Here is a 24,103-nt window from a genome sequence, read left to right as displayed (position 1 = left end):
TACATGTGTGTGTGTATGAACATGAGAACAGCCATGCCAGGTGTGTATGAACATGAGAACAGCCATACATCTGTGTGTGTATGAACATGAGAACAGCCATACATGTGTTTGAACGTGGCCACGCGTGTGTACAACCACGGCTCTGTGTGTGTATGACAGTGGCTATACGCGTGTATAAACACAGACACGCGTGTGTGTGCGAGCACAGCCACACCTGTGTGTGACCACAGCCATGTGTGGATGTTTACATGGGGGGACAACCACAGCCCCCCGCATGTCTGAACAGCCTTACATGTGCACACGCTGATGAGCACAGCTGTTGGCAGGGCTCGATGTGACCCATGGCACAGCAGGAACCTCGGAGAGGCTTCCCCAGTGCCGCACCACGGGGGTGGCACCGCCAGCGTGACCCGGGCACCGGGATCAGGGCACCCTGATGCTCGCAGAGGGCTGGGTGAAGGGGGAATCTCCCCCCGCGTGTTTGTGTGTCCCTGAACGCAGCTCTGCAGAGAGGCAGATCCCCCACGTGTCCCCTGTGCGTCGCCAGCACGTGCCACGCGTGTCCCCTGTGTGTCCCCGGTGACACGGCCCCGTGTGCTGCGGGGGGTGGAGTTTCAGCCGGGAGAGGGGGAAATGATCCTGTGTGTGTGTGAATACGTGTGCATACATGTCCGTGCATGCCTGTACGCGTCCATGAGCGTGCTCGGAGGCTGCAGTCCGGACTGTGCGTGTGCATCCATGTGCACGAGTGTGCATCCGTGTCCATGAGTGTGCATCCATGTGCACGAGTGTGCATCCATGTGCACACGTGTGTTCTGGGACTGCAGCCGTGCATGTGCACGGGCTGCAGTGTCTGCAGGCTGCGCCTGTGCTGCAGTGGGGGCTGCAGTGGCTCCCTTCAAGGGGACACGCGTGTGCATGTCCGTGTACGTACGAGTGTGCTGGGGCTGCAGCCTCTGCAGAGGGGGTGGTGCGGACTCGTGTGTGTCTGCGCGTTCTTGCACACGTCCAGCAGGAACTGCAGAGCTCCGCGTGTGCACGGGGAGGGGGGGTTCCGTCCCCGTCAGGGGGTTCAGCCCCCGTGGTGGAGGGGGGTGTGCGCCTATGGGGAGGTGCAGACCCCGAGAATCACAGCACCACCATCCCCTCTCGGCCCTCCCCGCGTGGGGGGCTGGTAGCGGTGGGACCCTTTGTGTTGTCCTTGCACACAATCCGGAGGTCCCCCGGCCCCGCCGTGTCCCCTCCCGGCACGGGACAGGCCCGTGACCCGAGACCCACCCCCCCTCGGTGGGGCGGGCGCGGGGGGCGGGCACGGAGAGCCGGTACCGCCACGCTCGGGAGCCCCCGAGCGGCCGCCCCCGGTACTGCAGCGCGGGACCCCCGCCCCACGCGTGTCCGCGTGTCGCGACCACCCCCACCCCCCGGCCCGGGGGCAGCGGCTCGGGTGGGCACCGTCCCGGGGGTCCCCGGGCGGGGACCGGCCCCGCTCCTCACTCCCGGGGATCCCACCGCCCCCACCGCCGCCGGCGCATGCGCGCCGAGCCCCGTTCGCCGGTACCCGGGGTCCCGTGCCCGGTACCGACCCCCGCCCCGCCGCCCCCCCTCGCGGCTGATCCCCGCGCGGGTTATCCCCGGGGCGGGGGCCGCTCCGCGCCGATGCCCCCGGCGCCCCCCGCGCCGCCGCCCCGCGGTGCCGGCGGGCGGTAACGGGGCCCGACCATGCGGTCCACGGCGTTCCGGGGGGGCGGGCGGCGGCGGCCCGAGGGGGCGGGCGGGGAGGAGGAGGAGGAGGAGGGGGAGGAGGGGGAGGAAGGCCCCGCTCCGCCGGCCCGGCGGCCCCGGGCCCCGCCGCCGCTGGGGGCACACACGGGCCGCGGCTGCGGAGTGGCGGAGCGGGAGCGGAGCGGGGCCGCGGCGGGGCCGGCGGCCGGCGGGGGCAGGGCCGCGGCGGGGGATGCGGGCGGGCTGCCCGGGGAGGCGGCGGCGGCGGGGCCGGGAGCGGGGCCGGGGCCGGGAGCGGGGCCCGCGGAGCCGGGGAAGCGGCGGCCCGCGGCCCGCGCAGCGATGGGCGCCGGCGGAGGGTCGCCCGGGCAGGCCGCCTGCCTGCGGCAGATCCTGCTGCTCCAGCTGGACCTGATCGAGCAGCAGCAGCAGCAGCTGCAGGCCAAGGAGCGGCAGATCGAGGAGCTCCGGGCCGAGCGCGACACGGTACGGCGGGGGAAGTGGGGGAGGGGAGGGGCACGGGGGGGGGGACCGGGGAAGAGGGCGGGAATGCGGCATGGAAGGGGTTAATTCCCGCCAAGGTTAACCCCTCCTAGGGTTTAACCCCCCCCCCAGGTTTAACCCGCTCTCCCAGGGTGACCCCCCCTCAGGGTTAACTCACCTTCAGGGTTAACTACCCTTACTTAGGTTTAACCTCCCTCAGGTTTAACCCCCCACCCGCCATGGGGTGACCCCCACCCTAGAGTTAACCACCCATGGGTTTAACACCCTCCTATGGGGTGACCCACCCGTGGGGTGACCCCCACTAGATTTAACCCCCCCATAGTTTTAACACTCCCCCCGTAAGAGTGATGCCCCCTACGCCTGGGGTTAATGGCACCCCAACACCACCCCGGGGTCCCTGGGTTTGTGGTGGAATTCTGCCCATCAGCAGGAAAGTTCCCAATTCCCCGTGACACCCAAGGGGTTAATGCTGCCCCCCTTCTTGGGGGTTAATACTCCCCTAGTTGGGGGTTGATTTCACTTCTCTTTGGGGGTTAATCCTGTCCCTTCGATGGTAAATTTATCCTCCTTGTTGGGGTTAATACCTCCATCTTTGGGGTAATACCCCCCCCTTTTGGGGGTTGATTTGATCTCTTTCATTTGGGTTAATTCAGTCCCCCCTTCTTTGGGTATTAATTCCACCATCTCCTTGAGGGTTAATTAATACCCCCCGCCTTTGATGATTAATTTTGCGCCCCTCTTTGGGGTCATTGCCCCCCCCCCTCTTTGGGGATTAATTCCATCCCCTTGAGGGTTCATGTCCACCCCTCTTCGGGTGTCAATTTTACACCCCATGGGGTTTAATGCCCCCCATTTTGAGGTTTAATTCTGCTCCCCTGGAGGGTAAATGTCCCTCTTTTTTTGGGGAGGGGGTGGTTAATGCCCCCCCATAGGGGTTAACGTCCAACGGCCGTGTCACCCTGGGGCTCAGTGCACCCCCTCGGGGGTTATGTGGCCCTCGTGGCAGTTAACCTGCTCCCCCCGTGGCACCGCAGGGGTTAATGCCCCCCCCCATGGCTGTTTATGCCCCACATCGGCACTTTCTGCTCTTCCCCCATCGGGGAGGCCCTGTGGGCGATAACGTGCCCCCCTTTCGGGGTTAACGACCCCCGCTGGCACCCCAGGGGTTAATGCCTGCCCCTTGGGGGTTACTGTCCTCCCCCCCCGTGGCACTCTAGGGGTTAATACCCCCCTCTTTGGGAATTAATACCCTCAGTGGGGGCGTACCTCTCCAAGGTACCCGGGGGGGTACAAAACCCTCCAGGGGGCTAATGCCCCCCTCCCCAAGGGGTTAAACACTCGCCAAGGGGCAATTCTGCCCACCCCCCCCGAGGGGTGAGGGCCCCTTCCGCCCCCCCGGAGGTCTCTGCCTCCCCCAGGCCCGGGTTCCCCCTCAGGGGTCGCGGGTTTCCCCTCGGGGGTCGCAGCCCCCCCAGACAAAGCCGCGGGGGCACAAAGGGCGGGGGCGGGGCGGGGGTTAACGGGCCGCCGCCCGTCACCCTGGAGACGGCTGGGGGGGGCCTTAAAGGGGCCGCGTCACCGCGGGCACCGGGCGGGACATGGCCGCAAGGGACATCGCTCCGCTGCTCGGGCCAGCCCGCTGAGGAGAGGCTGCGACCCCCGCCCTGGGGATTTGGGAGTCCCTCACAGCCACGAGAGGCTGCCAGCCTTGTGGGGAGGGGGATACTGTGGGGTCCCCACAGCTGAGTTGTGCTCCCCCACCCACCCCATGGGTGTCCTGTGTGTGTCACCCCAGAGATGACATGTGTGCTCCCACCATGGGAAACCTCCTTGTATGGCCCCACACGCCCACACTGCTCTGTGTTGTCCCCCCATGTGTGTTGTGTCACCCCATGGATGCTGTGTGTTCCCCAGCCATGGGTCACCCCCTGCCAGCCCCACGGCCCTGTGGCCACGTGCCATGGACGGCGGTGTCAGCAGTGGTGGCCCTGGTTGTGGCAGGAAGGACGGGGACACCCCATGTGATGTCACCGCAGGCAGTGCCGCGTCCCCCAACATGGAGGAGCCACTGCGGCAAGTCTGTGATGGGACTCTTTAAAGATGTGCTCTTTAAGCCGGCAGATAATTGCAACCCACCCCCCTCCATCCTGCATCCTTGAGGAGGATACACAGAGGGTGGGACCCTCAAATTCTCTGGTTTCTGCTGCCCCACGTCTGGAAGTATTCCAGGCCAGGTTGGACGTGGTTTGGAACAGCCTGGAATAGTGGAAGATGTCCCTGCCTGTGGTAGGGGATGGGACTGGATGGGCTTTAAGGTGCCTTCCAACCCAAATTATTTGTGGGTTCTTTGATTTGATGAAATGCCCTCTCAGAGTGGGTTTTGCAGCTGGACACAGGCATGGGCTGTGCTGGAGCAGGAGGGGCTGGAGAGTGGCCGTTTTGTGCCATTGGACACCCAATGGCAGCTGACCCGGGGTGCCCACGGGGGTGACCCCACCCTGAGGTGAGCCCTCCCTCACCTGCCTTGCAGCTCCTGGCGCGGATCGAGCGCATGGAAAGGCGGGTGCAGCTGGTGAAGAAGGACAGCGAGCGGGAGAAGCACCGCATCTTCCAGGGCTTTGAGGTGGATGAGAAGCCGGAGGCGGAGGCGTGTGAGAAGCTGCCTCTGGAGTGTCCCCAGGATTTACTGGAGCCTCCCCCGACCCTGCAGCCCAAGCACTTCCCCTACGGCAGGAATGGGAAGGGGCATAAAAGGTACAGAGTGCGTGGGGGGGACTGTGTGGGGAGAAGGGGGAACGCTTCCTATGGCTTCACCCTCTGTTTGTGGGGTGGCACTACTCAGGGGTTTGGAGAGGCCACCCAGCACCAGGAGCACGTCCCTGTGTCCAGGAGAACCTCAAGAAAGCCTGTGTGGGGAGTGCAGGGTCCCAAAATGCAGGGGAAGCCCCTCTGTAAACTGCTTAAGACTGGCCCTGGTACAGCAGCCCTGGTTTGGGGGTGCCAGGAGCCCCCCGCAAGTGGCCCTGGTGCAGTGCCTGCCTCAACTCCTCTTCCTCCTGCAGGAAGCCAGCATTCGGGAGCACGGAGAGGAAGACGCCTGTTAAAAAACTAGTGTCAGAGTTCTCTAAAGTGAAGAGTAAAACTCCAAAGCACTCACCAGGGAAGGAGGAATCGGGTGGCTCCTTGGCTGAAACTGTTTGTAAACGAGAACTGCGGAGCCAAGAGACTCCGGAAAAACCCCGGTCGCTCCTGGAGACCCCACTCAGAGCGTCAGCCCCGCCGAAGGGCCCTGGCACCCACCCCAAGGAGAAAGGCTTTGTCAGTGAGGCCGACGACCTACCCTATCTCTCCACCACCGAAATGTACTTGTGCCGCTGGCACCAGCCACCCCCATCGCCGCTGCGGGAACCTTCTCCGAAAAAGGAGGAGACCGTAGCAAGTAAGGATGGAGAGAACAAGGGAGAAGCTGCTGGGGCTGAGAGCTCTGAACAGGGCTCGGCACCCTCATTCTGAATCTGGGAAGAGGTTCCCAGATTCCCAAAGGGAGTGCCCGTGGTGCTGGGGAAGGTGCCACGCTGCTGGCTCCTCCCTCTGCGGTGGGTGCTGGCTCTGGGCTCTCCCCAGTGTCATCCTAGGCTCACCCTGCTCTGGGAAGGGCTCCTGGCTGGTGTCTGTTGGAGCAAGTGGTGAAGCAACTTCCTGTGGGTGGGTGGGAAACGTGTCTCTGGCTCATGCCGTGGTGACACAGCACTGGGGTCATCTGCTTTCCCCAGATCTGCTGCTTGTCCTGCCTTGAGCCCAGCCAGGTTGGTGTGGATGGGAGCTGGGCTGTGCCAGGTGGCTCAGCGCTCTGGCTCGGACAGAGCCCGGCACATCCTGGGGAGTGGCTCAGCTTTGCTCGTGTGCTGGGCCAGGGGGGTGGAGATGAGCTCTGCTGTCCCTGACAGCTCACACTGCTGGCTCAGGATGGGCGTTTGGGACATCCCAAGCTCTGCTCTAAGGGAAAGGATGGGCAGGAAGGGAGCAGGGAGGTGGTGGGGTGCAGCAGGGGCCGTGGGGATTCTGGTGTGGGGTAACACCCTCCTTGTTGTCCTGCAGTTCCGTCTTGGAGGAACTATGTCGTGGAGCCCCTGAGAGACCCCAACCCCTCGGACCTCCTGGAGGTACGTGAGCCATTGCAGCTGGCAGTGCCACAGGGGCTTTCCAGGCTCTCCCACACTCCCAAAGCTGGTGGCATCTCATCCCCTGATGCAGCATCAGCCCTGGCTGTGCTTGGTGGGGGGCTGAGGTGGCGGATCTGGCCCCGGGATGATGCACTGATCTCCATCCGGTGTTGTTGCAGAACCTGGACGACAGCGTCTTTTCCAAACGGCACGCAAAGCTGGAGCTGGATGAGAAACGAAGGAAAAGGTGGGAGAAAAGGGAGCGATGGGGGTCTGGAGTCCCTGTCTCACAGGGGAGGGTCCTGGGGTGTCACCTGGAGCAGGGGACAGGGCAGGGTGCAGCTGGGATGGGCACCAGGAATGCTGCAGGAGGAAGGATGCTTTCACATCACCGCAGCCAGTGCAGCCCCGTGATCCCCTTGGGGGAGTCTGGCACTACCCATGGCTCCTCACTTTCCCAGTCATCCTGTTTTCCAGGTGGGACATCCAGCGGATCAGGGAACAGAGAATCCTACAGCGGCTGCAGCTCCGAATGTACAAAAGGAAAGGGATTCAGGAGTCGGAACCTGAAGTTACCTCATTTTTCCCTGAGCCGGATGATGGTGAGGCTTGGGAAGCGGGTGTTGGGTGTGGGGCTTCAGACATGGCAGGGGTTTCACACGCTCTGGGTGTCTCTCCACAGTGGAAAGTTTGCTCATCACCCCTTACCTGCCCGTTGTCGCCTTTGGCCGGCCTTTGCCCAAACTGACCCCACAGTGAGTACTGGGAGCAGGAGACAGGGCTGGGGAGCGCCGGTGTCACTCCTAGGAGGGCACCCCTGCCCATTTTGGGTCTGCACGGTGCTGCAGTGACACCAGCTGTGCCCACAGGAACTTCGAGCTGCCCTGGCTGGACGAGCGCAGCCGCTGCCGGCTGGAGGTGCAGAAGAAGCAGACGCCGCACCGGACCTGTCGGAAATAAGGGAGGTGCTGGGAGCTCCAAACACCTCCAGGAGCTCCGTGTGTCCTTGTGGAGGGGCTCTGAGCACCTCTGTGGCACCAGAAGCTCTGCCATCACCGGGTCACCACCAGCTGCTGCCTGCTCCGTGCTGACAGATGGTTCCGTTCTGTGATCCCAGTTTTGTTCGTTTGGGTTTTGGAACGTTTCCTGGACTCATCCCCCGCGCTGGCACTGGCTTCCCAGTGCCACCGGCCGGCAGCTCCCGTCCGTGGGGCAGCGGGCAGATCCCAGCCCCATCCTCGAGTCCCCCGTGTGCCGCCCCTGCACTCTGCAGCCTGTGGCCTTGGGATCTGGGGCTCTCACCGTGTCCGGTGCGAGCACGGGGATCACCAGCACCAGATCCCGTGTCTGGGGGTGCCGCATCCCCCGGGACTCCCCCGCTGCTGCCTTCATGTTGTGTTTAGTTATAGAAAGCAGGATAAACAGCGGATTGTGTTGGAGCCGGCTGGGGCTTGGGAACTGGGAAGCGCCGGGGATTCTCTTTTGGGAGGTTTCCCCCCCCTCTTTTGGGGGTTTTCCTCTCTAGAGTGGGTTGGCGGGGGCAGAGGGGAGAGTTAAAAAGCAAAAATTTTTTTTTTTTTTTTTGGTGAAATAGAAACCCTGTGCGCACAATTTAGGGGGTTTTAATGTTTTTTTTAAATGTAATTTAAATGTTTTGAGGCGGGCGAGGGGTTTGCTGTGAGGGGGGGCAATTATTGCCTGTCCAATGCTCCTGGGTGCTGCTGGACCCTCTTGGTTCTGGATGGGTGGGGAGGGGCTCCATGTGTTCCTTTTTCCTCTTTTTTTCTGTTTTCTCTCCCTATCTTCCCCATTTTTCCTCACCCTTTCCCCCCTTTTTTTCCACATTTTTCCCTCCTTTTCCCCCCTTTTTTCCTCCCCCTGCACTGAGCCTGTGCCCCCCCGTCTTATCCCCCACTGCCCCCCTTTCTGTAATTAACCCCGAGCTTATTGAACGCCTGAAAACTCGTTTACAAAAAAACAAAAAAAAAGACTTAGGAAAAAAAAAAAACTTTAAGAAAAAGAAACAAAACTTTAAAAAAAACCCCAAAACTTAAAAAACCCGGAAATTGTTAAAAAATCGATAAAGTTCTAAATACCGAGTTCTAAACACGTTACGGGAGCGGATGGGGTCACGCGCGGACACGCCCGATCGCTGGTTTTATTTTATTATTTTTTATTGCTTTTCGTTGTTGGTTTTTTTTGTTTTGTTTTGTTTTTGTTTTTTACAATAAACAAGGAAAAGGCTGCTGGGTGCTGGTGTTTTCCCCCCCCACCTCTATTTACCCGCCTTCGGGTGTGACGTAATTTCCGCGGGGCGGTGACGTCAGCGGCTGGCGCGGCGCGCGCCCCCTGGCGGGCGGGGGCAGCGCGGTGCCGGCGGGCGGCGCCGCGCGCGCCGTTCCCGTGGTGCCCCGCGGCCAAGATGGCGGACCGGCGGCGGCAGCGCGCCTCGCAGGACAGCGAGGACAGCGAGGGTTCGGCGGCCTCCGACAGCGCTGCCTCCGCTCCCGGTTCCCCCCGCTCCGCCCGCTCCCGTTCGGGCTCCGGATCCCGCTCCCGCTCCGGCTCGCCCCGCCTGCCGCACCGCCCGCCGCGCGGCGCCGCTGGGGCTCTCGGCGCTGGGCCGCGGGGCCGCGGGGCCGAGAGCGCCGGTGGGGCGGGGGGGAAGAGCGCGGCCGAGTCGGAGTGTGTGAGTGAGGGGCTGGGGGGACCTCGGGAACGGGGGCCTCCGGGGTCTGAGTGTGGCCGGGGGGAGGTCGGGCAGCCTGGGGACACTGAGGGCCCTGGGGAGGGGCCTGAGGGCCGTGCTCTGGTGTCTGGGGAGATCGCCGGGAGACTGGGGACCCTGGGGAAAGGAGGGAGGGGGCTGAGGGATGTTCTGGTGTCTGGGGGCCCCGGGGCGAAGATGGGGGGATTGAGAGAGGGGTTCTGGTGTCTAAGGAGGGCCTTGGGGAGGAGTGGCAGGGCTGTGGGGCTCTGGTGTCCGGGTGGCGTGGGGGAAGCTGGGGGGATGATATTACACCCGTGGGGACACTGGGGACAGAGTGGAGGGTGGAGAGCTGAGGGAACGCCAGTCGGGGGAATTGGGGGAATTACCATGAACCCTCCCCCAGTGTGTGTGGGAGAGCTGGGCTGGGGCAGCCTCAGATGGGGTGGGCACTGCAGCCCCCCAGGAGCAGGCAAGGGGCTTTGCTCTGGCTCCCTGTGCCCCATAGCTTGATCTCCCCACTCTGAGGCCCTGTCCCTGTTCCTGGGGTCCCTGCAACAAGGGCAGGTGGAGGGCGGGTGCTGCTGTCTGCACCCACCGTGCAGTCCTGTTCTTGCAGTTCACATCCAGCTGCAATTCCCTTCTGGTTTGGGTTCTAATAGTGGTTATTTCCAGCTATTTCCTGTTTTGGGTTCCAGGGCTGGTTATTTCCAGCTCCCCCTGACTCCCTGTGTGTTTTTCTCTGGTGGTTTTGGGTTTATCTTGTTGCCTTGCTCAGGTTGTTTGTGCTCTAGGGTTGTTTTTCCTGTACTGTTGGGTTGATCTTTGTTTTTATGCTGGAATTACGGACTGTTTTGGTTTGAAAGGAGCCTTAAAAAGCTAAAAAAACTCATCCAGTTCCACCTTCTACAATGGGCAGGGATACTTTCCACTATCCCAGTTTAATCCAAGCCCTGCCCAACCTGCCCTTGGACACTTCCAAGGATGGGGCAGGCACAGCTTCCCTGGGCAGCAGTTTTACTGAGCACTGTTCCTGCTCTGAGCTGTTCACTTCATCCAGCCCCTTCCCTGAGCTGGCTCCTGCTCAGCCTCTCTTTGTTATTCCCGGTTTTTGCCCTTTCCCTGGCTCTTGGTTGGTGAGGGAAGGATCCTGGCTCCCCGTCACTGTCACTGTTCCCTGGAGACCCCCAGCACTCACCGGCTGTGATTTGCTCTCAATATTCCCCCACTGTGGCTGCTCTAGAAGGTTCTTGGAGACAGGCTCTGGGAGCCTGGAATTTGTTACTTCTTGTTCACTGCTGCTGAAGTTCCAAGGGTGGATGCAATATGGTCAGGGCCAGACCTTGCTGTCCTCGTGTCTGGGATCATGGGATGCTGGGTATTAGGAAAAATGGGCATTAGGACAAAAGAACATCTGTTAGGAAAAGGTATTAGGATGGTGGATACTAAGAAAGTACGTTTTGAGGGAAATTTTTTTCATGGAAGGTTTGGTCAGGCACAGGCTGCCCACGGAGTGGTGGAATCCCCATCCCTGAAGTGTAAAAAAAGCGTGAATGTGGCTTTTGGGGACATGGTTTAGTGGTGACATGGGGCTGGTGCTGGTTGGAGGTTGGACTTGATCTTCAAGATCTTCTCCAATCTAAACAATTCCATTATTCTATGGTTTTATGAATCCATGATTCCATGTTGCTGGGACCTGGCTGCTGCCCTCCCCTCCTCTAACACCCCTTTCTTTTCTCTCTCTGCAGGAAAGTGAGGATGGCATCGAAGGAGATGGTGAGTGATGGCTCTTGGGCAAGGTTGTTTTTGTGCAAAAAAAGTAAAAACCAGACAAAACAGCTTTTCCAACAATCCTGTGATTGTTGCCATGCCAAATACTCGCTTGTGACAGCAGGCAAACATGTCCCAAACTCTCTCCTGCTCCCTCCTGAGCTGGTTGTGGCATTGATCCAGGGTGGTGCTGGCGTCCAGATTCCCTTTGGAAGGGGTTTGGTCCCATGGCAGTGGAGCCTTGTCCAGCCCTGCCCTGACCCCACCTCCTTTCCCTCCCCACAGCCGTGCTCTCTGACTATGAAAGCGCCGAGGACTCGGAGGTAAGGGTGATCTCTGTCCTGCTGAACCATTGATTCTCATGGAATTTCAGCACCAGCCCAGTTTGTGTCCTTGGATCTCTTCCACTGACCCCTCTGTCTCCTGAGGAAAAGGCCTCCCCCAGTCCCAGACCCTGGTACTGGGACCAGTGTAGGGCAAGGGAAAACCCTTCTGGCTCCTCACACTGGGAACTGGATTTGCTGTGGCCAGGAAGGGTGTGGGAGGAGTGTGGGATGCTTGTTGGGTTTTAATTAGTTGGAATTAAAAAGCAGAGTGGTGGTTGGGAGCATCCCAGGAGCTTCCCTCTGTCCTGAGGGAGCAGCCGGAGGGGGAATGCACTTTGGGAGCTGGGGGGGTGCTGAGGGAATCCCATCCCACCCATGCCTGGGGGCTGCAGGTTCCCATGGATTTTTAGTTCAGAACTCTTATAAAGTTTGCGATATACAGGGAGTTTAGAGAAGTTCTGGTCTCTAAGGGATATAGTGAAGGTTTTCTAAGGAAAATCCATCTCTCTTTTGGGAATCTCGAGGGAAACAGTGGCTAGAGAACATCCAAACCACTAGGCAGAGGAAATCCAAGCTGTTTATTTGGGAATTAATCTATGTTATTAACAAGGAAGGAACTCTGCAGGCTGCAGGGGTGATGAGGCAGCTCCCAGAGCTCTTCCAGCCTGGAATCCCACGTGGAGGCTCCTGGTGGCAGCGGGGTTGTTGCATCATTGCTGTGCCAGGATGACTCTGTTCCTGTACCTAAAAATAATGCCCAGCCTGGGCTTCCCCGGCGTAAACACCGGGAGCAGCCGATGTGCAAAGGCTGTGTTGAAAGAGGAAAATGGAGCAGGGTTTGGTTAATCACCCCGAGCTATTTTTAGTTCGGCTCCAGCCACCGGAGGCTCCTGGGGGTGAAACCAGGTCATGCTCCTGAGCAGAGTGAGTCAGCTGAGGAACTCCAGGGAATTTGGAAACGTGGCCCTGGCTGGATCCAGGCCCTCAGTGTGGAAGGAAGGACCTGAGATCACCAATCTTCCCAGTGTGCAGGAGCCTTTTTGGGGTGGTCGGATGCCGCATCTTTGTGGGGCAGCTGATCCCAGTTCCATTCCTGATAGCCTGTTGAATCCTCCCTCTCTTGGGAGAGGTTGGGTTTAATCTTTGCTTTTCCTGTAAAAATATGGGGATAGGAAGAATTCTAGGAGCTAATTGTCTTCTTTGGAAGAGTCACATCTAACAGCTGGAACAGGGATCTAACTCCAGAATGAGGGAATTTCTGGGTGATCTGTTGCTGGATCTGACTCTAGATTTGGGGAGATTACTGGCAGATCTGTTCCTAATGGAGCATGTTTGAGTCACTGGGTGTCTCCCAGGCAGAGGAAGAGGATTACAGCGAGGAAGAAAGCTCCAAGGTGGAGCTGAAGCAGGACAGCAACGATTCCTGCGAGTCGGCAGCCAGAGGGGAGAAGGGGAATGAGAAGGCGGATCCCAAGGGAGCGGTGACGGGCGAGCGGCAGAGCGGGGACGGGCAGGTGGGTGTCCCACGGCTCCGGGCTGGGGGCTGGCAGCAGGACTGCTGCAGTGGTGAGAGCTCCCTGGTTCTGACAGGAGAGCACGGAGCCTGTGGAGAAGAAAGTTGGGAAGAAGGTTCCCAAGCACCTGGATGACGATGAGGATCGGAAGAACCCGGCGTACATCCCGCGCAAGGGGCTCTTCTTTGAGCACGACCTCCGAGGGCAGACCCAGGAGGAGGAGGTCAGGTATGTCAGTATCCCCCTGGGGCTCTGGGAGGGGCAGCTTCCAGGCCAGCCTCTGGCAGCAGGGCTCCTTGCTTCACTGGGATGCTCTGGGAAGGTCTGTGCTTCTGTTGCCCGCTCTGTATCCTGTCAGGACACTTCAGCTCTTTGTTTTGAAGGAGAGATGCAAAAAATGCACCAAAAAAAAAGCCTCACGCCAAGCAGCAGTGACTCTTTGAGCTGCTTTTCCCAAATAGCAGTGGGTCACCAGCAGCTCCTGGGCAGGAGGAGCAGGAGGATGGAGGGATGCTGCGTCCTGTGCATTCCCTGCCCCAGAAATGCTCAGGCTGTTTCTGGAACTGCTCAAAACTGCCAAATCTTGGCCTTACACCTCCGTGCTTCTCCCTGTGTCCCTTTTCCAGGCCAAAGGGTCGTCAGCGGAAGCTGTGGAAGGACGAGGGGCGCTGGGAACACGACAAGTTCCGTGAGGATGAGCAGGCCCCCAAGACCAGGCAGGAGCTGATCGCGCTGTACGGATATGACATCCGCTCAGCCCACAACCCTGACGAGATCAAACCCCGCAGGATGCGCAAACCTCGGTGAGCCCCAGAGTCACACCAGGGCCTGGATTGTCCCAGGGAGAGGGGCCAGGTCTGGAGCTCCAAAGAGGGAAAGCTCTGTCACATGTCACGTGTTCCTGGGATTTCTAGATGGGCATGCTGGGGAGGTGTTTCCTGACACAGTGATTCCTCCCACCCAGGGGTTTGTTTCTAGTGAATTGTTCTATTTTTCTCCCTCAGGTTTGGCAGTCCCCCTCAGCGAGACCCCAACTGGTCCAACGAGAGGCCCCCCAAGCCCCCCAGGCACCAGGGTGCCAAGAGCCCCTCAGCTCCTCCACGGTCCTTCAACAGCCGCAGCTCTGCCAGCACTGGCAGGATGCCCCCTGCCAGAAACTACCCCAGGATGGGGGGCTACAAGGAGACCCGTCCAGGCTACCGGGCTTCGGAGGCGACCGTCCCGCACCGGAACGGGGAACAAGCCAAGCAGGAGAGCGGCTACCGCGGGAAACGTGCAGAGCAGAGCCTGTCAAGGGACACATCCCCCGAGTTGGAGATGGCACATGTCCACGGCAGCCCTGGGAAGGAGGAGGGGGCTCTGGAAAACCAAGCCACGGCTGCTGACGCTGCACAGCCGCCACCAGACAGACCAGTCGAGAAGAAATCTTATTCCCGGGCAAGAAGGACCAGAGTCAAGGCTGGGGAGGCAGGGAAGCTGGCGGAGGAAGTGCCTGCTTCTGAGGGGCTGGCTCCCACGATTCCGAAACCCACGCCGGCTGAGACCTCCCCCCCGCCAGCCAAGAGCAGCTGGGAGTCATCAGTGGAATCCAGCGTGGATGGACTTGAGCAGGAGATGAGCCAGATGAACCTGACAGAGCAGAACTGGAGCCCGGGGCAGTCCCAGTTCATCCCGCCCCGGGAGATGAGGGGTAAGTGTCCCTCCTGGTTTTCCAGCAGCCCAGTGCCACCTGATCTGTTGGTCAGAGCTGAGCTGTCTCTGTCCGAGCCCTGTCCCAGGGTAGGTGCAGAATGATGGTTCCTACTGAGAAAATGGATACAAGAGCAGAGAAAAAGGGAAATTAAAAAGTTAAACATTTCAGTGTAGGTGAATAGAATGAGGGCTGGGAAGGACGGAAGGGGAGATCCTTTCTCTGTGATGTGAATCAGAGCAAGACTGACCTCTGCTGCTCAGGAGAGCATGAGATAAGGATCAATAACTGGGCTCTGTAGTGTCCTCTCAGAGCAGGAAGGAACTTTTCCCTGTTTGTCAGCTCATTTCCTGGCACTGGGATTTGGTTTGCCAATAGCCGAGGCCTGGCTGGGATTGGCAAATCCCTTTGTGCCTGGGTGGAGGGAGGGACACGGGACAGAGTTACTCTGGTGCCAGCTGAGGATAGTTGCAGTTGCACATCCACAGAGAGGTCATCCAGGTATAATTATGCCTTTGCAGAATTAGAGTCTGTTTTGGGAAGTGTTAGAATGCTTCCCGAGGGGAGTAAAACTGGAGCAAGGAGAAGACTTGCTGCTTTCATAAGCATCTGGGAGGTTGAGGTCATGGAACCAGAAGTCATTTGGTACTTGTGGGACTGTGAAGTCTGTGAGAACAGACCCCTGGACAGGCTGGGAACGTCACAGTGGGATGAGAGTTCAAAAGTGCTGAGATTGTCTGGTTTGGGTTTTTTTTTAATGCACAAAAATGAAGCATCTTCCCAAATTTCTACAGGCCAGCTCCTGGCTGCAGGTACACGATCATGTTCTGCTTTGAGAAGGATGATGAGTGCTGTCCCTTTTTTGTCCCTAGCAGAGGAGGGAGGAGTTATTCTGGGAAGCATTTGGATCATTCTGTATCCCTCTGCCTGTACTGGTGCTGTCGGTGATCCACGAGCACTTCCAGTGTTTGTTTTATCCATTTTTACTCCCTGGAATCACCTGTGATCACCTTGGCACTGTGGTTTTGAGCCATGGTTTAAAATTCACTTTGCTGTGAATTCACATGGATTCAGTTTGCTGTTTGAATCCAAAGATTCATCCAAAATTTGAATCCGAAGGAGCCTGTGATATAAGTGTTTACATCCTGCAGAGGGTTTAAACTGCAGCTGCAGATCCCACATGGACCCTTGATCCACCTGGAAGAGATCTGTGTCTCAGCAGACACAGAGCTCAGAGCAGGACCTGAGTTTCAAGCTGGTGGTTTGGTTTTGAAGCAGGATTTAGGCATTTCTGAGCACCGTGGGTGAGTGTGCAGTAACAAAACAGCCTCTAATTTGTCCCAAAAATATTTAAAATCACCCGGGTGACGAAGTCCAAATGTTCTGTGTCATGGGAGCGAGAGCTGAGCCACAGCCACACCCCCGGGGCGAGACGGCTCCGGCCTGGGAACCAGCACAAACCACAGTAATAAGCAGTCTGTTCCTTCCTCAGGTATTCCCAACCATGTGCACGTGGGAACTGGGCCACCGCCACAGTTTAACCGGATGGAGGAGATGGTAACGCATGATCCCGGAGCGTGACTCCGGCTGCGCGGCGCGTGGGAGACGGGCTCTAATTGTCTTGGGGTTGTGGTAATTACAGGCTGTTGATGTCTCAGCCTTTCCCTTGTGGGGGTGTTTGGGGGTGACCCATGGGAGGTTTGGGGGGGTCAGGAGTGTTGGGTGGGTGCCCCACAGTCCCTCTGACCCCTGGATTCTCGCAGGCAGTGCCAGGGGGCCGTGTGAAGCGCTACTCATCGCAGCGGCAGAGACCCCCTGTGCCTGAGCCTGCGCCCCCCATGCACATCAGCATCGTGGAAGGGCACTACTACGACCCATGTGAGTGTTTCCTTCCTGCTCCTGTGGCTCCATGTGTGCTCAGAGCTGAGCAGCTGGAGCAGGCATCCCCCCACTCCTGCCAGGGGTGGGACTTTGTCTCCTCTTTTGTTTGTTGTAGTGGCCCAGTGTCCCCTCACACAGTGTCTGTAAGGCAGCTGGGAGCCTGCTTGGTTGTGTTTAAACCCATGGAATTATCCTCAGTGTTATCCCCTCTCTGTGCCAGGGCTCTTAGAACACCCCAATTCTTCCCAAGAACTGGGATTTAAATTGAACTTTAAGTCAGGTCTTTGACGTTTGAGCATGGGGAGAACAGGACTGGGGATGGATTAGGAATTCCCTCCAGCATTTAAAGTGTTAGAGAATAAATTCCCTGAGTATTTTTCTATTTTCTGAAGAGAGTAGAAGGCTTTTCTTTAGGGAGCATGTGGCATCAGTGAGCCCAGGAGGCTCTGTGTGCTGTGGGAGCCCTCAGGGCGGGCTGGGCTGTGTGTGCCAGGCTGCAGGGGAATGAAATTCCATGGAGCTTTTCCTCACAGCCTGTCATGTGTTGTTGCAGTACAATTCCAGGGACCAATCTACACCCACGGTGAGAACCCAGCCCCGCTGCCGCCCCAAGGGATGATTGTGCAGCCGGAGATGCACCTCCCTCATCCAGGTGAGGAGCCAGTGGGACACTCCTGGACCTGGGGAACAGAGAGCTCTGCTCACTCACAGCCTCTATCACAGGGGGGAATCCATTTTCCTTAATTTCTACAACATGGAAGAGACCTGTTCCCTCCTGCAGCGAGGCTGAACCAGTATCGGTTTTAAGGAAAACAAAAATAGGTGTTTCTGGAGCTTCCAGACAGTGCAGGATGAGGGGAACTGAACCTTTGGCACCTCCCAGCTGGATATTTGCAGGTCCCTGAGGGGCCTCACCAGGCTGGGCCACTCCCTTCTGTGGGCACTGGGCTGGTTCCTCACTCCCTGGCCCTGTAGCTCAGGAAAAAGCAGAACTGGGAGCTGTTGAACATGTTCTCTGCTTGCCCACACAAATCGTTTCCTGCAGTGGAGTTGCAGTGGGGCCGTGCCTGGTTCCGGTGAATCCAGAGCTGGGGAGGGAGCTGTGCTTTGCTGCTCTGTGTCCCTCCCCAGCGTGGGGCTGCAGCCTCGGAGCAGAGCGTGCTCCTTCCTGCTGCTGCTGCCCAGGGATGCTCTGGCTTTTTGGGTGACGTCCGTGTGCTTCACGTCACCTCCAGGTTTACACGCCCACCAGACGCCCCCTGCCATGGCAAACCCCGGCCTCTACCCCCCACCAGTGTCCATGCCCCCGGGCCAGCCCCCGCCGCAGCAGCTGCTCACTCCGACTTACTTCTCCGCCCCTGGAGTGATGAATTTCGGGAATCCTGGCTACCCCTACCCCCCTGGAGCCCTGCCCCCTCCGCCCCCTCCTCATCTCTATTCCAACACGCAGGTAAGCCGGATGCGCCGCGGCTCCTTCCCAGGCAGGAGCAGATGATGGGGTGTTGTGGAGTGTGGGGTGTGTTCTGTGAGGTGTTCCTGGGAGGGGATGTGGATCGGCTGTGCTGCTCCATGGGGAAAGGCTGCTGTCATCCCACAAAGGATCACAGTTGTTGTGCAGCTCCCTGAGCATGGCAGGCAGTGGGTGAAGTCCTGTCCTGGGGGGTCTGGAATTGAGGTGTTCCCTTATGGAACAGCTCCTCCAGAGCCCTGCTGAGCCAAGGATACCTTGGGAATGGCTTTGGAAGTCAGCTCTGTTTGAGGTGGAGGCTGGGAACTGGCTGGTGTGAGCAGCCTGGGGATGGATTTTCCTGCTCCATGGCCCAACTCCGTATCTAAGGTCGCTGCCAGGCAGCCAGGAGGCAGATTGGATTGGGTCTCTGAGGAGGCAGATCAGATCACATCCCTGAGGAGGCAGATCAGACCAGATCCTGTAGGGACATGGATCAGAGCAGACCAGATTCCTGAGAGGAGGCAGATCACATCCCTGAGGAGGCAGACTGGATTGGATGTCTCTGAGGATCAGACCAGATCTGATCCCTGTGAGGAGGCAGATCACATCCCTGAGGAGGCTGATCAGACAAGATCCTTGAGAAGGCAGATGAGACCAGAGCAGACCAGATCCTGGCACCATGGCTGGAGCAGGGCTGACACGCCGTGGAAGGCTGGAGAGCTGCATGTTCCCTGAGCTCCCAACCATCCCTGCCCTTCCCACTGCTCCAGCTGATCCTGCCATGACCTCACCCTGCTTTGAGGGCAGTTTTCCCCCAGGCTGCAGGGCTGGATGTGCAGGGGAGCTGTGTCCAGGTGGAAAAGCTGCCGTTGGGAAGTTCAGGCATTCCATGGGCTGCGGGGTGAGGGAATCCCATCTGCACAGGCTGTGTCCTGTTCCTGCCAGAGTGGGGGGACATTGGTGGGGCCTCGGGAGCTGATCTCTGGGGGGTACACAGCCCCTCTTAGCTCCGGCTGGGGGCAGCTGTCCAACCCCAGTGGGTGCTAGGAGGGGCTGCCAGGGCCCCCCAGCCCGGAGCTCTGATCCTGCTGCTCCTGCAGGCGCAGTCCCAGGTGTATGGGGGGGTCACCTACTACAACACTGTCCAGCAGCAGGTGCAGCCCAAGCCCTCCCCGCCCCGCCGGACGTCCCAGCCTGTGACCATCAAGCCACCCCCTCCAGAGGTACCATCCCCTCACCGTTGGTCCCTGTGTGTGTGTGTGCTGTCACTGGTCTGTGTGTGAGGCTGCAGTTCCCCCCTCCCATCCCAAAAAAAAACAACATCGTTCTTTTGTAAGGTGAAGTCTTAAACTGTCTCATCTCTGACCTGTCCCAAACCTCAGCTTCTCGTTGCAGGTGGTAAGCAGGGCTCCAGTTAATTTGAGTTACTTAAATCTTTAAAACTAAAACCACGTAAAAAGTAAGTCTGAAGTTGATTCTTTTTTATTTTATTTGCTCAGGGTAGAAAACAGGACGATTTTGAGAGGGAAAAATCCAGCCCTGGCTGGAAGAGCTAGGAGGCAGGGAGTTCTCTGGAAGGATGAAGGTTGAGAACTCAGCAGAGTTAAAGTACTCAGTACAGTACAGTACTTTAACTCAGTAGAGTTAAAGGTTTTTCAGGATGATTCCCTGTGCTGGGAATGGTCTCCTTGCTCCAGTGCTGTGAGCTGTGCATGTGTGAGCGTGCTGGAATGCCATGTGTGTTTTTGGTTTCCCTTTCCGTACCTTCTTCACGTATGGGAGCCAAGCAAGCCCAGACCCGGGCAGGCATGTGCTGGTGGGTTCCTGTACAAGGGGAGGGCTGAGAAGAAAATTATCTTGTGGAGGGGCCCTGGAAAGGCCTCGTGATGGAAAAATCTGGAACCATGAGGAGAGGCTGGCACAGAGAGGCGGGTGGGGGGCTTGCCACCCACAGGGGGTTGCTGGCAAGAAGCAGCCATAGCACTGTCCCCCCCATGCAGGGGTTTGGGGGGCCCTAAACCTCTGCTGCTCTTCCCTCTTCCCCCCTCCCAGGACAGCAAAGGTGAAAAATCAAAGGAGAGGAGTAACACGTAGGGGCACGGCCACAGGAATCCCAGCACCAGACTCGGCCCCTCGGCGAGGAGGAAGCTGCTCCTTGGAATGGCTCCTTCCCTGCGCGGAGGTGAGGCAGCGGGATGAGACACCTGCACTGTGCCCAGGACCAGGCGCTTTCCCCGTGGCCCGAGCGGTGCCTTCCCAAAATCCATCTCGCTGCTGCCCACCCCCCTTCTCCCCCACGCTGGGGCCGCCAAAGAACCAACCCCTGAGTCGGTCCTTGGCCACACGTTCTCCCAACTTCTCCCCCTTACTAAACGTTCCCCACTCCCTCCTGGGATGTCAAACTCTGCTGGCTTGATTGTGGTCTCTGTTTTTATTTAAGGAATGAAGCAGCTCGTTCAGTAAAGCTGATTTGTTTCTTTTGGGTATTTCGTTTTTATTTGTTTGGGTAAGCAGCAATGACATCTCCCCCACCCCAGTTCATTCTTCTTTTCAATTCTCTTTTCAATTAGCAAGTTGATTTCTGCCACTTTTGGAGCAGGGGAAGGGCAATGGAGCTGTGGGAAGCTGTCAGGAATGCACTGCCTGGGCAGGAACCACTTAGGAGCTCCTCCTGATTCTTTTCCCAACAGACTGTTGTTAACTGGCGTGTGTGAGCTCTCAGGTGGGAATCCACAGGGTGACCCCCATCCCTGCCCCCTCCAGCAGCGCAAGGGGACATTTCCACCCTCCCTCTGCCAAATCCACAGAGAGAGGGGGAGGTTTGTGGGTACCCAGTACCCTGACGCTGCCCGAGCAGCCCAGCCAGCACCCAAACCAGCTCGGCAGGGCCAGGTTTGCTCCCAGCACTTGGGTGTTGCTGCTGGGGCTGCGGAGGGTGTTGGAACCCGCCCCAGCACACCGGGCTGGGCTCCGGCCCCACAGGAAGCACCTCAGCCCTGCTCCAGCTCCTGCCTCAGTTGCCCATGGCAGCCTTGTGTCCCCTTTGGGGTGACTGTCACCGTGGCTGTGCCACGCTGATCCTGGCTGGCTCTCCTGTGCCGCAGTGCTGCTGCTCTGCATCCCGCATCCCGCCAGCCCCGCGGCTCCGGCCCCGCTCCGGCTCCGGTTTGGCCACGTCCTCGCAGCCGTTTGCAAATTACATTAGGAAACTTGGCAGGGCTGGCTGCTGATTCCTGCCCATTCCTGCAGATTCCTGCTGCTCTCCTGAGCACGTGCCGGGACGCTGTGGGGACGCGCCAGCTGCTGGCGCAGGCACTGGGTGAGGGGGACGTCACCGAGCAAGAGGTGGCTTGGCCACCCCGTCCCCATCTGTGGCCAGGATGGGGGACTGGCACCCACCTGCTTGTTTTCTGTGTGGATCCCTCATCCATGCCTGGCTCTCCAGCAGAAATTCCTTCTTTCTTTGGTGTTTGTGACTCTGACCTTTTGCATCTTGTTTCAGCCACTGAAGCCACATTCCCAAAGCAGAATCTCCTCACGTTTTAGATGTCACCGTGTGTCATTGACACATTGGTCACACAACCAAAATCCTGAACCTTACACCCCCATGCTGGGGCTTTGGTTTTATTTGGATTCCTATCCTGTGGGATGTGGGATGTACATCCCTAACAGCTCTGTAGGAAGCAGACAGCTCTTGTGTGTCCTTCCTGGGGCTGAGACCCACAGTGTCCATCTGAGTTTCCCTGGCAGGACCAGTGCTACCTCTGCTGTCTCCCAGGAACTGCTCCATTCCCCAGGATGTTCTTTCTGGGTACAGCTCTGCCCTTCTCAGGAGCTCATGGTGGGACTGAAATTACGGCTCTGCTGTGCCTGGTGCCAGCCACTCTCGCCCCCACATCCCAGGAAGCAGCTGCCACTCATCCCCAGTCCAGCTCTGCCCCGGTAGCGGGGCTGGAGGGAGCCCCTTTGTCTCTCTGGGGCCTGATGTGAGCCCCCAGCCTCACTGGCTCATGGGGAAGGACCAGATGTTGTGTTGGTGGCGCGGGAGCTGCCACCCGCACAATTTGCGCTGCCTCCGCCTCGGCAGCCGCAGCCTCCTGCCAGCCCCCCGCTCACCTGCCCACGCCAAATAGGGGTGGGGGGCACGTACCCCACTCCTGCTACACCCTGATCCTGTGGATGGGGCAGCACGGTGACCCTCCTGCAGCCAGGCTGGGCAGGGGAAGGATGCTGGTGGGCCCTGCCAGTGCCGTGGTGGAAGGGAGGTTTTGAGGGGCACAGGGATCCCCAACTCCCCCCTTTGCATCCCACCTCCTTCTCCTCCCTTCCCTTTAGGACTCCCCAATTCCTGCCCTCACTTCTGGCAGTAGGGTGGGGGTCCCAGAGCAGTTCCAACAGCAGCAGCACTAGGAGGTGTCACCTTCCTGCCCATATTGCTGTGCTACCCCATCCCTCCCCAGTGCCACCGCCTCAGTTTCCCTCCCTGGCAGCAGGATCAGGTCTGAGCATGGTCCTGGATTTGGCTCAGCCCTTCACAGGATCCTCATGGAGGAGCTGTCCCAATCCCATGGCAGTTCTCCCCCAAATGCCTGACTCCCTTCTCCCAGCGCTGCAGCTGGGAAGTGGGTTAAGGAGCTGGCTTGGGGAGGGATTTTTCCCGGGGTGTAATTTTTCCCTCCTACACACGGTCTGTTTTGAGCAGTGCCTGGAGGCTTCGCACCCCCGGCTCACTGCTGGGGCGGGGGAATGCGCTGGCTGCCAAGCAAGGGAAGCGCCCGCTCCAGATCCCAGCTCATTAGGAGAAATAACAGCAAATTAATTAAGCCAATAGTTCGCTCTGCGCCAGCAGTTCCCCCATCCCTGCCGACATGGGGAGAGGGGATGGGGCAGGCCAGATCTGGGACACCTTTCCCAGGGGGAGCATTGCCCTCAGCATGGCACAGTGCTCCAGGTCCCTCTTGCTCGTGTGGCTCAGTGCATCCCCGTTGCCACCAGCGAGTGGGGTCTCAGGGTGTCTCTGTGCCTCAGTTTCCCCTCCTCCTGTCAGGAGAAGCCCCTCTCTGCGTGGCTGAACTTGGCCAGCAGCACCACTTGCACCTGGGTTCGAGAACCCTTGTCTGGATACTGTGGGGAAAGGGGATGGAGGAGCTCAGCAGATTGGGATTTTTAGGGGGTATTGGATGGGGTGTAGGGGATCTGGAGGCTGGAGGAATAGAGGAGGGACGTGCCGGGCCTTACCGTGCTGTGCCATCCCGGCAGGACCTCATGCAGCTGGGGATGGGGATGTGGGGACGTGTTTTGCCGCTCTCTGGCAGCCGCACGGATGGAGTTGCCAGGCAACCGCCGGGTGGAGGCGAAGCGGGAACAAAGCGGGAGCTGCCGGGACCCTCGTTCCTCCATCTCTACCCAAACCCCCCGGGCAGTGGGGCCCAGCAGAGGCCATGGGGTCACTTGCTGTGTCCCCCCAGCCGCTGCCACCATCCCACCACAGGGCCGTGTTTTTGCAGGGGGTGGGCCAGGGAGAAGGGCACTTGCAGCCACTGGCCTGTCCAGAGGGTACAAGGTGGGGCTGGGGGCAGCAGGCATGGGCAGGATGGGCGCTCTGCACCCCGCGGGAGCGGAGCAGGAGGATCAGCCCTAGGCAAGCGCCACATCTCGCCCTGCCCTGCCCCGGAACCTTCCCTGGAACCTGCCCCGGCACGTCGGGGCCCGTTCCAGCCTGGCAGGCGGCGGAGGATGGGGTCTGGCAGCCACCCCGACCTGCCCACCCTGCCCGCGGGGGGACTCAGCCCCAGGGGTGCCAGGGTGGGGGGTCTCGCACCCACCCCCGGCCTTTTCTCACGCTGCGGCGAGTGCAAAGAGCTGGGCTGGGGGGTCCGGGTCACCCCACAGCTGGGGATGTCCTCCCCGTGCAGGGGACACTGGGGAGGGGCAGCACTGGGGAAGGGCGGTGCCATGTGCCCCTGGGCTGGCATGGAGGAACTGTGCGGGTGTGCGGGGGGGGACCGAGCACGGGGGTGTGCCGGGGGTGTGCCGGCGTTGTGAGGCAGCACGTGGCGGGGGGCTGCGGGGCTGTGTCCCCTGGTAGCGGTGTGTGACCGGGGGGTGACAGGCTCTGGGCAGTGTCCCCCCGTGCTGTACGGTGGAGGGGGGGGCCGTGGTGGTACCCCGGGGATGCGACAGGGGAATGCGGGGAGATGGATGCGGGGGTGTGTAATGCATCACCTGCGCGGGGCTGCGGGGGGTGACCGCGTCCTGCTGCGAGCCGGTGTCACCACAGCCCCGGGGCGGGTTCGGTACCGAGTGCGGTGGTGCGGGGAGGGGGCGGGCAGGTGCCGTTGGTGGCCCCGGGGGCGGCGGCGGTGCGGGGAAAGGG

At 59.5% G+C, this 24,103-nt stretch overlaps 2 protein-coding genes and 1 long non-coding RNA gene across 5 annotated transcripts; 2 read left to right on the top strand and 1 right to left on the bottom strand.

Annotated features, from left to right (window-relative positions):
* The first annotated feature begins 1,976 nt into the window (after nt 1-1,976).
* On the top strand, nt 1,977-8,634 carry MSL1 (MSL complex subunit 1). Of its 2 annotated transcripts, none has more exons than XM_086864228.1 (8): nt 1,977-2,208; nt 4,757-4,980; nt 5,289-5,665; nt 6,325-6,389; nt 6,569-6,636; nt 6,867-6,991; nt 7,072-7,144; nt 7,259-8,634. In XM_086864228.1, the coding sequence occupies exons 1-8, from the start codon at nt 2,065-2,067 to the stop codon at nt 7,347-7,349; spliced, it is 1,167 nt and encodes a 388-aa protein (XP_086720354.1). In that variant the 5' UTR covers nt 1,977-2,064; the 3' UTR covers nt 7,350-8,634. The 2 variants fall into 2 exon arrangements, with proteins under 2 accessions (XP_086720354.1, XP_086720353.1); XM_086864227.1 differs by lacking the exon at nt 1,977-2,208 and adding an exon at nt 3,296-3,501.
* Nucleotides 8,635-8,746: 112 nt separating this feature from the next.
* On the top strand, nt 8,747-20,213 carry CASC3 (CASC3 exon junction complex subunit). Of its 2 annotated transcripts, XM_086864222.1 has the most exons (14): nt 8,747-9,078; nt 10,845-10,872; nt 11,152-11,189; nt 12,548-12,706; nt 12,783-12,934; nt 13,333-13,509; nt 13,711-14,396; nt 15,889-15,953; nt 16,160-16,274; nt 16,831-16,929; nt 17,513-17,727; nt 18,828-18,950; nt 19,110-19,186; nt 19,780-20,213. In XM_086864222.1, exons 1-13 carry the CDS (start codon nt 8,812-8,814, stop codon nt 19,143-19,145), a joined length of 2,160 nt encoding a protein of 719 aa, XP_086720348.1. In that variant the 5' UTR covers nt 8,747-8,811; the 3' UTR covers nt 19,146-19,186; nt 19,780-20,213. The 2 variants fall into 2 exon arrangements, with proteins under 2 accessions (XP_086720348.1, XP_086720346.1); XM_086864220.1 differs by lacking the exon at nt 19,110-19,186.
* On the bottom strand, nt 20,197-24,003 carry LOC147649190 (uncharacterized). The gene is made up of 2 exons (XR_015279474.1): nt 21,127-24,003; nt 20,197-21,027 (listed from the first exon to the last, which is right to left on the bottom strand). It is a non-coding gene; the product is annotated as an uncharacterized LOC147649190 (long non-coding RNA).
* Between the last annotated feature and the right edge of the window lie 100 nt (nt 24,004-24,103).

The sequence above is a fragment of the Cyanistes caeruleus genome, chromosome 27 (genome assembly GCF_971803275.1).
Source record: "Cyanistes caeruleus chromosome 27, bCyaCae1.hap1.1, whole genome shotgun sequence".
In the NCBI taxonomy this organism is placed as follows: Eukaryota; Metazoa; Chordata; class Aves; order Passeriformes; family Paridae; genus Cyanistes; species Cyanistes caeruleus.
This window is presented reverse-complemented; position numbering and strand designations above follow the sequence as displayed.